Source organism: Convolutriloba macropyga, chromosome 3 (assembly GCF_964194025.1).
Source record: "Convolutriloba macropyga chromosome 3, txConMacr16.3, whole genome shotgun sequence".
Taxonomy (NCBI): Eukaryota; Metazoa; Xenacoelomorpha; order Acoela; family Convolutidae; genus Convolutriloba; species Convolutriloba macropyga.
This window is the reverse complement of record NC_134470.1, coordinates 77774363-77788838: the sequence shown is the minus strand read 5'-3', so window position 1 is coordinate 77788838 and position 14476 is coordinate 77774363. Positions and strand designations below refer to the sequence as shown.

Genomic DNA, 14476 nt, shown 5'->3' with positions numbered 1-14476 from the left:
AATATACGAACCTACTTATATATTTCATTTTGTAAATAATGTTTTTTATGAATTTGGAATTATTTCGAAAAGTTTTGCGTAATTTTGACTTTCTTTTTTTTGTCTAATTGTTACCTAGTTTCATAAATGAGAAGTCGACGAATATGTTATCGGTGTTCCAATAAGGTGAAATTGAGTACAAGCATATTTTGAGGCCAAAGTATGGTTATACGGCTTCGAAAGTGCTTTCTGGCAAGTTTTAATTGATGTTTTGATTGTGGTCTATTTGTTGTTCTTTTTTAACCGCATAAAAACTTGAAAAACGACATTTCTTAATTCCCTTCTAATGAAGCATTGGTAATTGTTAACACAAGGGATATTTGGTTGATTTCTAATGATTTTCATTACTTTAAAATTAATTTTTCAATTTTACTGTTTTTGTTCTTCATTGTCTTATTACCAAGCCTTATTATGGACTCGTCCAATATCTTTTTTGTCGAATTACAATTTATTTTGTATAATTTCAGTTTTGTTTGACGCTATTTTAAGTTTGTTTTCAAGTTTTTTTTTAAAACGAACATAAAGTTTTTGATGTAATTAATATTTGTTGTTGCTGTTTGATTTTGCTGTTCGTCTTAACTCGCTTTGTTAGTGGCAGCGTTGTCACTTTTGGCATATCTCATCAATCTAATGCATCATTGTAAGAGTTATTGGATTTGAGGGCTATTTTTTCGTTCATACAGCATTTTTTGAAAAATACTTTTGGGTTTTTCTACCTGTTTCTCATTTAATAGACAATTATGCCAAAATTGTGGATGAGCGGGGTCGGAACCTTATGTGCAATCGCACATTACGGAGCCTCCTTGAAATTTCTTGAAGGGGTTTGAAAGTAGGATGTTCGAAATTGTACGAAAAACCGCTAGACATAGCGTGTCCCGCAAAGTTGAAAAAAGCGAAGTCATTGGAGAGATTTCTGATAAGGTGTAAAACACACACAATCGTAGGTCTTAATTCGATATCGTAACCATATTTTTTCAGTCCGAAAAAGGCAGAGTTAACTTAAATCGTGTCAATGCAAAGTACAGACTGTGAAACAGACTTCAACTGTTCTTGTCAAAACTGTTTTCGAAAAATGAGTTTTATGTGAGTTTTTTTGAGATAATTGAGTTTTATTTAATGTAAGGTTTCTGTTACATATTTGGATACGAAATAAGATGCTTTGGAGACATGGGGCTATAACAATTCGTCTGTTATAGTAAGCCAGAAAATTCACTAAAGCGACCATGTCCAATTTTTCTGGAGTGCTTTAACTTCTTAATTTTTCTACTTTTTGTTTCAGTTTGTTGAGTTAAAAATGTGTTCGGCTCTCTTGACCTTGTTTTTACTTCGCTTTTGTATTTGTGGACGCAATTACTGGGAAATTTTAAGTTTTTAGCACATTATTGTCGGGAAAACACCATGAAATTATAACTACTCAGCATGGTATATTTAGGGTAATGGTTGGCTAAAATTCCAAAGAACCGAATTTTAATCAACAACACAAAAATAACTTCATAGTTATTGTTTTGTACGGCATTTAAGATAACCGAAGTTTCGGTATTGCAGAAAAGGAACAGACAGTTTCTGAAATTTTAATTTTAAAAGGGATCAAACAGGTTTTCTTAGGTTGAAAAAATGATGCCAAAAAAGACAGAACATAAAAGTAGTATATAGAAGGACCGAGCTGCCCCCCCCCCCCCGGGGTTGGTGACCCACATGTATTAAGATTGGTTATAGCGATTTCTGCATTCCCTATCTTAATACATAGTGCCCCCCTCCCCCGGTTGAGGTTCTAGTCAGCTTATTATACTACTCATAAACGTTTCATCGAGTTTAGTCTTCTGAACTAGAGTGATATAGTGTGTGTGTGTAGGTGAGATTTGAGGGTGATCATACACCTCAGAGGAACTGTCACGCCACCACTACCATCAGGTACAACAAGAACCTCCTCCGGAAGAGACTGGATGTGGAGGAGTGGATGGACAGCCAGATCAGACTCCTATACGGACTCAAGGTTCCAACCCCTCCCTTCCATACCCTTCCTTATTAGCTAAATATTCCCCTCAATCGAGCATTTTGCAATGATTTCATTGCTTGTGTGATCAAGTTGATATCACGCGATCAACTTCATCTAAATGGCAGAGTTCGAAAATAGATTTCAAATTTCTTTACAAAAATAAACCACATCGTACTGAGTATATACACTCAGCATGATCACTGTTTTCCTCACACATGTGTTAAGATCAGAAAATTAAACGAGTGCGAAAAACGCTGACACACTCAGACGCTGGTATACACGTCGGTATCTTCCGCATTCTAAGTGTGCATAAAATGTTGAAAAGTTATAGATTTCAATCCTTTGATCTCGTCACCGACTTTAATCTAGTGCTTTGATTGGGGGGGGGGGGGGGGGGGGGGGGGATATTCGCCAATTTACGCATTGCTACTGTCACTAAAATTCGCCTCGACGATTTAACGAACTTAGTTTCGACTTATTCGCATATTGTCTGCAAAGTTTGCTTTGTCACTGCTTTCAGCAAATGTGGTTTTCAAAACGTTATGCTTGAGAATATTCCTAGCAATTTCTAAAGCAAACGCTAAGCAGTTGCTTGGGAAAGGACTTACTGAGTTGATACGATTCAGAAACGGTCAAAATACGCGAAATTCCGACCTGACAAAATAAGTCTTACCGAAGATACCAAGAGTTAATTTCTGAAATTCTTCATTTAAAAAAACTTTAGTCTTTGACCTTTCTGTCAAAAGCAATTCTAGAGGTTGGTTTTCTTTGCACAGGTAAGTGCTTGCGCGCTTTCCAGCTTGTTTTATAGAAGGTTAGTTTTTCGTTCACATATTTGTATTATATTGAGGGTTGTACAGACCCATATAACAAATGGAGCGGAATCTGAATAGAAAAGTTCTTAGAAATTGACAATGACCCAAAACAATTAAATTCTTTGGGTAGTTTTTCTGCGAAGTTTGCGAAATTGCAAAGTTTGGTGTTATCAATTTCCATATACACTTACCTCTATGCTGAGCACAACAAATGTTGGACCTCCATCTCTAGTTTTCAACACTAAAAAATTTACCGTAATATTAATCTGACAGTTTTAAGGTAATTTTCTAAGGTAAAATTGAGATACATGGTACCTCAACCTTTACAAAACAGTTAAGATAAAAGTTAAGGGTATTTTTAAGGTAAAATTTAAGTTGTTCGCTTAATTGTTATGGAACCTTCAGTCAATTTTCTGATAAGTTAAGGAAAAATTACCTTAACGTTTTAGATAAATTAAATTAATGTGATTAATTTCAGTACATTTACCTTAAGTTATTTTTGTTTGCTTCTAATGTCTTATAAAAAGTTATTTATAAGGAGCTAATTCTACTTGTAAGGGCAAGGCAACAGAAAGCTAATTTATATGTATCATGAGCTTCAAAATTTTGTTCACCAAAACAGTTGAAAAGTTTGTATACAAAATAATATTTGTCCTACAAAATTACAAACTACAAAATTACCGAGGATCAAAAATTAATTGCAAAAAAATTTAATCTTGACATCAGGAGTAAATTTTTGCTTGCACCTGAGAACTTATTCCCAACTTACTCAACTATAGGCAAAGAATTTTTCTAGTAAGAAAAAGTCTACAATTTTTGGAAATTTAAACGTCTTATAAAACAGCCTTGAGATAAATTATTTTTCCATATTTGCAAGAGAAGGTAGCCGACAATCCGGTTCACAAAACCTAACTTTCGTGTGGCTGGCGACAAGAATTCAAGGTATTAAAATAAAAATTTATTTAGATTTAAATTCATTGCGTTCATTAGTTTGCACTCTCCAAACAAAGTGCAATAATGGAGCAGATGTAGCAAATTTACAGGCACTTGATTTTCCAATTTGTTTTTGAAGGCAATGTATAAATATTAACTTGTCACAACCATCTTTTTTATCCTGTACAATTATAGTTTGCACATTTTGCTGTTTAAACTCTTAACAAAAATCGCTGGTAGTTTTACTATTTTTATATTTAGGTATCTTAGCTGAGGAAAGAATATTTTTATTTTCTCAGAACTTCTCTCTAACAGAGTATCAGTTGTCACAAAACTTTTGGTAAATTACAAAAATTGATATCCTTGCTTAAAAGCAACATAAAAGTCTCATGTTTTTACAATTGCTTTTCAACAAAGTGCTAATTTTACATATGTAGTTGCTTTTGAGTCAGATTGTTTTTGAGTTCTGCTGGATTTCAAGTTTCCTTGTCTGAAAGATAAATGCATGTCGACTACCTGATGACATGAGAATTATAACATAAAAAATTTTTTCAGTACGTTTAGCGCTTTCCTTGCATAATTACCATTTACTGGCGATATTTTTGATAATTTTGCTGATTCGTCCATTTATATCCGCTCACATCTAAACGTCGGTTTTGAGTACTTGCATTATAAATGCTCTTGAACGAATTTTGATGCAACTATTGTAGACGTGTATGTCTTATGCAAAAATTTTGCTTGACCGTTTTGTTCTGTAATTTTTTTCTGCATTTCACTTCTCGAGTGACTTTTTGACTGTTGGCTTTTTGATTTTTTCGTGACCTAAGCTGCTTTTTTTCAGAAATTACGTCTGCAGTGCTAAATGACCCGATTGCCTACTGATAATGGCTTTAGTCTAGGACGAAGGAAAACGGGGGTTCGAATCCCTCCCTAGTTGGAATGTTTGCGGCCTTAAAAAGTTTTTCTTTGTAACAATCCCCTCTGAATTAAACTTACCAGCATGTCGTTCAAAAGTAACTTGTCTGACGTTGGTTGGTTTTGTTTAATATTAGGGATTTGGTTGCTGATTATATTCGTTTTGTCAAGCTTCGAAAATGCGTAACTCATTTTTTTCTGACTCTCTGTTATATCTTTTATTACTGAATAAGTTAGGATTCGCGGTGCGAATGCGTTGTCTTACAAATTGAGTAGTAATTGCTAGTCAAATACACAATTACTTGTGTAGCGTGAATTATGTTTATTGGAAACGCGACGCGGATCCACTGCTAAGACTAACTTAGGATTATGAAGAGCAAAAGCAGAGTAACTTGAATTCAGATTGATTATTGAGATTATGATTATTAGTAATAAATCGATATGAACAAAATATGAAATAAATTAGTAGACTATCGGGAATATTAGTATAGGTGAATAAATAGAAGTCATAACTTTTAGTTTATAAAACACATGATATAATTATATATATAGAGAATAAATAATTTAGTACACATAGAGGTTTCGATATATATTTAGGTATCCATATGTATCACATTTCCCTCGTGACAAAAAAAAATTTTAATGTATTTACAATTTTTTAGTATCTGCACAAAACATGAAATTGAATGAGACAAACATAATTGAACTTAAAATGTAGAAGTACTACTAATGTTAAATAATGGTGTAAATGTCAAGCAAATACGCGTCATAATTTAAGCGTGTGAAATGAATACATTGTACTGAATTATTTAAGTGCACAAACAGAAATGAATGGATTCGCAAGGCGAATACTGAAAGAATTAAATGTTAACAAATGAAGATGAATTGTAATGAATTCAAAGTAAAATTAACATTATTTGTGGATTAGCAGAGCGGGAACAAGACTAAATAAATGAATGCAGTTTAAAATAGTTTTACTAAGTTTTTGAATTTAAATTTCATTTTCAGCATCCCACACCGACATTTCTCGTTCTTGCTCATATTCGAAATATCGAACTCTGGGATCCGGTGGTGACACTTGTCCCAATTGTAAGTCGGGTCTGGGAGGTGACGGGATTCGAGATTGTTCTGCCGTTTGTATGAGGGCTACCACCGAATCGGACTTCTTTGTTTGTTTCTTGTCTTTTTTATTCTTGCGCTTCTTTGGCTGAGTAGAACTTGTGGAAGCTAGAGAGCTTGTAGGGGAGATGTCAGCATCTGTGAAGCCGTAGAATTGGGGCCGATTGCGCTTGCGGCCTTTTGTTTGGTCGTCCTGTGTTTGTGCGGGGGGTACTTGTGGTGTAGGTGTAGGTGGGGCCGGTACAATTGATATAAGGGGCTGTTCGGTCCTGGGGATAGGGTCTGTGATTTGTGGGTGCGTTATAAAGCGGGACTCTTTAATGTCTGACTCCCGATAGCGTTGTCCTGCGTCTAGGGAGGCCTGGCACATCTTATGCTCTATCTCAGTGTCACTTCTGTTGGCACTTATCCATCCATTTTCGTCGAGCAAATCCTCCGGAGAAACTGTCTCAGCATCTAAATAGTGATTAACAATTTTTTCATAAGTTAGATTTTTACTTGATGGAAGTGTGCTAATATTCCGTAAGGGAGTATTTGCAGGGCGACCAAAATGAGCTTCAAAAGGTGTTATATTTGTTGTTTTCTGTTTAGTTAATCGTATATCAGAGACTATTTGTTTTATTGCTTTAGCTGTGGAGAATGTATCTTTATTTTCGGCTTTCATGCAGGCTAAACGTCTTTTAATTGTTTGGATCATTCGCTCCACCAATCCAATAGCTCTATGATCACCAACCGGAGCGTCGAGAATGTCAATATTATTTTCGTTACAATAATTTGTGACTTGTTTACCTACAAGACAAGTTGCTTGATCTAAGCGTATCGTTCGCGGGATTCCATGAGTATATGCATAATCACGAAGAAATTTTACTACGTTTACCCCATTAGCATTTTCGAATATTCTAACAGTTGGATATTTTGAATAACGGTCAATACATGTTAAGAAGTAAATATCTTTGTCTTTATCATTAATTATCGGACCCCCAAAATCAATCTGTATTTCTTCATTTGGTTCTTGACAAGCTTTGTGTGGATGCCATTTAGATTTTGGTATAATAGGTTTCAAATTCTTACCAATATCCGTACACGGGGCGCAATCGGATGTTTTTGCTAAAATTTCCCTATGCATGTAGGGCCACCATGCATATTGAGAGAGAGATATCATCCCCCAACTACCCGGGTGCGTCATATGAATGGATTCAAGCACCGCCTCCTTGATTGAATTCGGGATGGCCACACGTTGGTCAACACACAGACACCCAGATTTTACGTGTAGATCCTTCCAGAAGGAGTGGATGTATGTGCTCACTTCTTTACAGCGGTCTTCGTCATCCTGCATTACACAATCGCGGATCTCTTTCAGCACCGCGTCTTTGCTTGTTAGTACCGCTAGGAAGGATTTGGTGAATAGTTGGTTTAAGTTGTTTTCGAATACCTCTTCCCGTGAAAGTTCAATGTCATAGTCCTCTGGTGATGATCATGCTTGGGTGTTGCTGGGTCCGGCTCTGGTAGATGAAATGGGGGTGGATTGGGTGCGAAATGTCACTCTTGGGGTTTGTGGTGAAGTTGATGGGTTGCTTTGTGATGCCTCTTTTGCTGACATGTTGATATGGAGTACTTGTTGTGTGGAACTAGCTATCAAATTGCAATTAGTTTTGCGACGGGATTCGCGCTGCGGGTGTGGTATCAGATTGAAGCAGTTGATTTGCACGGCAATTAAAGTTAGAAATAAATTCAGAATTGTAATTGTTTACTTGTACTCGAGGAATGAATGAATTAATTGAGGCATTCGAATTATGCGCGCTAATTTTAGCAGGTTTGCAAGAGTGGACTCGCGTCGGATGTACTTGTTGCTTATAATTACTAGTTATGTGCCGCTTTTGGAAAGGAATTTTATTTGCGTTACTAAATAAAGATGTAATCGCGTCGCGAATACGGGAAATTGTTGCTACCATAAATTCCTCATCATATTGATTGACACTTTTAGCGTTTTGATTTGGTTGGCGCGAAATATAATCAACTAAGCCCATTCTGGTACCAGGAATATGTTTAATATTGAAATCAAATGGCAACAAGCGGTCAATCCATCGTGTTAATCTACTGTTGTAAGATTTATTAGAGCGGTGCAATTTTAAAACGGAAAGAAGTGCTTTATGATCGGTTAGAACTGTGAAGGTTTTCCCAAATAAATAATATTTGAAATATTCAATGGCCCAAACCACCCCAAGTAATTCGAGTTCATTTACACTATAACGTTCTTCATTGCTATTAAGAAAACGAGATGCGAAAGCTATTGTTTTCCACCCTTCGCAGTCTAATTGTTCGAGTGCAGCGCCTAAACATTGGCGAGATGCATCACATTTGATGCGCGTTTCCAGTGTTGGATTAAAATGAGTATTTTCCGTAGCGTTTGCAATAACAGTTTTGATATGTTCAAAATGTGATTGGTGATTCTCATTCCAAATAAATTTTTCGTTTTTCTTTAATAAAGGTCGGAGGGGGTGACATATTTTGGCAAGATTAGGTATGAATTTGCTTAGGTGATGAACACTACCTAGAAATGACCGTAATTGTTTCAATGTTTTTGGGGCTTTAATTTCCGCAATTGCCGCTGTTTTAGATTCAATAGGTTTGACACCACTTTGTGAAAATGTAAAACCAAGCCGATTTATTTGATGTTTTGCGAAGTGACATTTACTTAAGTTAACTCTAAGATTGTCTGCGTCAAGTTTTTGGAGACATTTGTATACGTATTTGAGGTGCGATTCCTGGGTGCCTTTGCTGACTACGATTATGTCATCCAGAAAACAGTATGTGTTAGTCAGTCCAACCAATGTGTAATCCATTGCCTTTTGAAACTCGGCCGGCATATCTGTAAGGCCATAAAATCCCGTTTTAAAGCGATACGTACCCGTTGCTTCGCCGCAAATGATGTTAAAATTACAGTGACGTGCCGTATCGGGATGTAACTTTAATTGGCTATAGGCATATTTTAGATCGATTGTTGAAAAATATACGTTATCTCCCAGATTTGAGTTATTAATATGTTGTGAAATTGAATCAATGAGACTATCTATGTTTGGCATTTGATACTTGTTTTTGTGGATTGCTTTGTTTAATATTTTCGAATCAAGAGCTAACTTTACAGATTTGTCCTTTTTGACCGTAATTACAATGGGAGAAATGAAGTTTTTATCCGAACATTCTTGTAATTTTTCAATGTGTCCTTGTTCAGAAAGTTTCTTTAGTTCTGCGGATTCTTTGTCCAATAAATTTATAGGGACGCGTCGGCCTTTTTGATGTGATGGGGTGTAATGTTTGTGGAATTCTGAACGAACTGTATGTACTTTAGACTTACCAATTCTGGAGATTAAGTCGGGGTAATCAATAGCAATCTGTTTTTTGATTGGGCAATATTCTTGACATACCTGATTGATTGTTACTTGATTATTTGATTGATGTATTGAAATTCCAAGAGCTGGAAACAGATCTCTACCCAGTAGAGAGAGATGTCCGTCCGCCACTACTTGAATTTCAATTGGATTCGCGTACCAATTGCTGCTTTGAATGGAAGTTTGGAGGATGCCCACCGTGTGAATAGGTTCATTTGAAAATGTCTTTAGTTGTTTAGGATTTGCTTCGCGCATCCACTTTGATTTTGGATCATGGGAAATGATTGAGTTCGCCAAGGATTCATTGATTATTGTACACACGCTGCCCGAATCCACCAAAACCTTTGTTGATGTATTGCCGATAGTTACAGGTAGGTTGGTTGCGTCCACCGAAGTTGTAGAATCCGATGAAGATATGACTGCTACACAGTTATCTTCATCTGAAGAATAATTTGACTCCAAATCCGGATCAAAATTGGCCGAAATTTGATTGACATCTTCATTTTGATCGTCTTTTTCTACGTTATTGACTCGCGGTCTAGGTTTTGGGTACGAATTAGGATCTTTAGGTTTGCGACAAACCTTTGCGAAGTGGTTTTCAATACCGCAGTTATTGCATCTTTTTCCCCGAGCGGGACATTTGTTGCGATGGTCGGAGGTCCAGTTAGATCCACAGAAATGACAGGTTGTAGGCTTTTTTCGTGCGGTAGTATTCATATTGGAGAATGGGGTAGCATTTGCGATACGTGTCCGTTGTACTTGGTTAACCGTTGACTGTGGTTCAGTTTTGCTTGCGTTCATTTTCAGTTGGTTGAGTGTACCCATCTCAATATTAATTGCTATTGCCAATGATTTTTCGGGGTCTACTGTTTCCTTAAGAAGTTCCTTCTGAATGTCTTCATTTTGCATATTCGCGATAAAGACATCCCGGATGATAGTGTCCCCTTTATCTCCTAGATCACAGTTTTCCGAAAGTTCTTTGAGATGTCCATAGAATTTCTCAATAGGCTCTCCCTTTTGTTGTTTTCTTGTGAGGAAGAGGTATCTATCGAAGCTTATGTTATGGATCCGAATAAAGGTTGTATTCAGAACGTCCCAAAGGTCCTTCGTTGAGATTGTTTCGAGGTTAATGGTTGAATTTTTTGAGTTGAATACACGGCGCCCCTCCATGCCTAAGCTCAAGTACATCAGAGAGGATGCTTTTCGATCACATAACTTCCATGGTTTATCACCACAAAGTACGCCGATTGTCATGACACGTTGACACTGGTTTTTCCACGCTGTTTTTGCCTGCTCATTACGGGTACGTCGGTCTCGTTCTGATTGCGCCGTCGGGTTGTCCACTGCATCCTTATATGCTGGTTCAGGAGGCAGGAGCACATGTTCAGGAGGGTCTACCAAGAGAAGGTCCACTTCAATTCCTTCTCTAGCGAGGATTGCGATTTTCAATTGTATTCTCCAAAACTCCCAGCGAATTGGGGGTTCTAGTGTCGCCTTTTCCCAAAAGGGTTGAATTCCAAGTGGGGATTTGCCGCTGTCCTTTGTCGCTGACTGCGCCATGTTATATCTTTTATTACTGAATAAGTTAGGATTCGCGGTGCGAATGCGTTGTCTTACAAATTGAGTAGTAATTGCTAGTCAAATACACAATTACTTGTGTAGCGTGAATTATGTTTATTGGAAACGCGACGCGGATCCACTGCTAAGACTAACTTAGGATTATGAAGAGCAAAAGCAGAGTAACTTGAATTCAGATTGATTATTGAGATTATGATTATTAGTAATAAATCGATATGAACAAAATATGAAATAATTTAGTAGACTATCGGGAATATTAGTATAGGTGAATAAATAGAAGTCATAACTTTTAGTTTATAAAACACATGATATAATTATATATATAGAGGGTAAATAATTTAGTACACATAGAGGTTTCGATATATATTTAGGTATCCATATGTATCACACTCTCAACAGAGTTCATTAAAATTTCAGAATCATCAATTTTCCACGATGGAAGTATAAATTGGCCTAAAGTTCAACTATGAGAATTGAAGGAGTTTGTTTAGGCTGATGAAGATTGCGATCTCTTCGTTGACTTGGACGATGTCTCTCAATTCCACTCAGACGAACAGAAACGATCTTTTATCAAAGTAAGAGAGATCATCTAAATACCTTTGCTCGAGGTTTTTCATACGCAATGTAATTTTTTACGTAAAAATTGCGTAATTATTTGCGTAATTTATTAAGCAGTATAATTTATTACGCAATGTCATTTTTACGTGACGTAAATGTTTTATCTGATTATGCATGTAATTAAAAACTGGCGCGGAAAAATGTCGGCGTGTTCCTCGTCAAAAATTGCTGTTGAGGTCTATGTAATTGTGATTCCAGTTATCATGTATATCAGTATCAGTGATATAAGTAATATCATGTATAGTTTATTGGTGATCTTACTAAGATCGTACCAGAAAAAGCGTATATAAATGACTGGATCTTTTCCGTTTGTGCCCCCCCCCAGTACGTTATGCCCCCCCCCAGTTACAGAGCACGTGCCATTGCATAGTAAATCATCATGTAAAATATGACACCTTCGTCTGGGGGTGCAAATAATATGCGCCCACTAAACAGGGGAGGGGGCACAAACGGAAAAGATACAAATGACTTATAATTATATAATGATCCTTTTATGAGTAGAAAATTATCCGAATTGTGGAACGTTGCAAAATAAACTCCCTATGCGGCGGTGGCTATCAGTGACTAAAAATGATGAACTGTGCTAAAATGAAGGCGAATTTGGAAAACGATAAAGTGTATCTTCTGAACTAAACAGAAAGGATTACCTCGTATGAAAGAGAAAATTGAAGAACTTAATGGAAATTGGGGTAGAATCATTTGCATAATCTCTTTCGCAATATGAACTAAAATAAAAGACGTGATCAAGTCGAAGAGATTAGATTGTGTATTAAATCAGCGACGCTTTTACAATGTTTATGGAAAAGCTCATTCATGTTCCGTTCTAACCAATTTTCACCTCTGCAGATCTGTTTAATGCCCCCCCCCCCCTCGACGGTTGGAATGAATGCCAGAGTATACAATTATTGCGTAGCTCTCCCAACCCAATGGTGTTTACATTGACATATCGTTGGCACCAAAATGTGCTCTTCCCTGACTTTCGAAGCTTTTGTTTCAAAAGCTCTGTTGAAAAATTGGTTTTTGAATAATATGTACCACAAACAATAGTTTAACATTTTGTGCTAACTTACTGAGCTAACTTTTATAAATTTTTTCTAGCTATTTTTTTTAGTAACGCGCTATATAACAACACCTAAATTGTAATTGGGGGGCATATAAAAAATGGGGGGGGGATGGGGGAAGCAAAATAGATCCAACCGTTTCAATGAGATAATTGACATCCTGAAATTGTTACCAAACTGGTTTAATTGGAAACCGGTTTAGAAGTTGGAAACCGGATACCTAATGCTTTGACGTAATAACAGACGGTTACTGTTATAAATTATTTTTGATCACGATGACTTGTGAAATGAAAAGTGAGTTGAGTTGAATTGTTTCAGGAGGTGCTCAAGGGCTGTCAGCATTCGACAGATGTAAGTCTCACATCCATCCGCCTCTCTTTACGCTATCGGCCAAGAAAACATGACCCAAATATAAAATATGTCACCGCCTGGAACTAATTATTTCTGTTTAAAATTAGAAATAGAAACTGCACTGCTATTTAGTTACACACCGAAAGGGGGAGTTAAATTCTCCGCCAAGTGGGGGCAGTTCTTCATGTACAACCATGATATAAAACAGAAGAAACCATTGAAATATAATAATATATAATAAATTCGTTCTCAAACTGATACCAAATGACAGAATAAACATACAATCAGTAAGTTATTATCAATTTGCAAGAGCACCATCAGACTATTGCTATCCGCTCTCAGGTGTCTTGATATATTTTGAGAGTATTTTTGTTACCAAAATATAGCGAGTAATTCCGGATTCTCATATATGTAGACATCTCTAATACGCTGCAAATAGTTGTTTTTTGTCAAGTAGTAGAAATTTTTTTAATACACTTATGTCAAATTTCATTAAAACATTGCAGAGGATCCTGACGCGGACTTTTTATTTTGTTTTGTAAATTTTATTTCAGTTTTAAAAAGTATTTTTTTTCTCCGTTTCAAAAAGTGTGTGAATTTCTTTGGGTCTTTTGTAGATATTTACCTCTGGATGGGCATGTGTTTCTCTTAAAACAGCTACCAGAAGCTTCAAAAAATCGTAGAAATGAAGTTCCCTCACTAGAGAAATTTTGTATTTTGGTCGCAATTTGAGTGCCGATTCAAATTTCCTTTTCTTAAAAAATATTTCGGATCAACAGTTTCTGTTGATGTTCGATTTTTTCCAATACTTTTTCATCAGCAGTACTGTTCACCAGTAAGTCGTAGTGATAGATTGACTGAATAATGGTTTTATATGCTCTAAACAATGCAGAAGGCAAAAACTCTTGTTAATACAGAAACGGAACGTTCTTGGCATTTTCTCAGCAACTGCTTTGCATGCTCCTGGAAGCTCAGCTTGTGATCTATTTCGGGACCCAAAAAATTTGCAAAACTCTCTACTTGACTATTTGGAACAAACTGCCTAGCTTTATTGGCGCCTGCTGCCGTGCCAAAATATTTGTTTGTTTGTTGTTTTATTTAGGCAGACTGTTTAGAGCCACCCAGTTTAATATTTTCGCAGTCTTCTGCCGTGTCAGAGCCTAGTTTACCACTGAGAGCCATATTGTCGGCGAAGAGAACAATCTGATTTTTAGTTTGCAAAGTGGGAAGGTCCTTAAAGTAGATTTTAAAAAATGTGATCCTAAAACAGACCCCTGAGGTACTCCACAAATAACTGGTAAGCAACTAGATGTGGATTGGTTGAACTCAACATATTTTTCTCGACCAGTTAGGTAAAAAGTAAGAATTCGGTTGATTGGGTTACCGAAGCCTAGTTTTTCAAGCTTAAGGATTATAACTTTGTGGTCTATGGTGTCAAATGCTTTAGCTAAGTCAAATATGTTGCCTGGAAGTTTGGAGACAATCTTTTACTTTCTACCAGTTTTAAATTGCATCAACTGCTTCTTTCTCCCTGAAGCCACAGTGTTCAATATTAAGTATGTAAAATTTTAAAAACTCTGATGTTCCTTGCTAAAAACTTTTCAAATACTTTAGACATGGACATTTAAATAAGGCTATAACATGCATTTAATTACTAAGAGT

General features: G+C 36.4%; 1 protein-coding gene across 4 annotated transcripts in view; it reads left to right on the top strand.

Moving 5' to 3' along the window:
* The window catches only part of LOC142336480 (protein phosphatase 1 regulatory subunit 14C-like), a 120920-nt gene that overhangs the window by 106063 nt on the left and 381 nt on the right, over positions 1-14476 (top strand). For all 4 annotated transcript variants that reach the window (XM_075385356.1, XM_075385354.1, XM_075385358.1 and 1 more), the window contains exons 3-5: positions 1892-2032; positions 11276-11359; positions 12782-12814. In XM_075385356.1, the coding sequence (XP_075241471.1) occupies positions 1892-2032; positions 11276-11359; positions 12782-12814 (258 nt within the window). The remainder of the gene's footprint in view (positions 1-1891; positions 2033-11275; positions 11360-12781; positions 12815-14476) is intronic.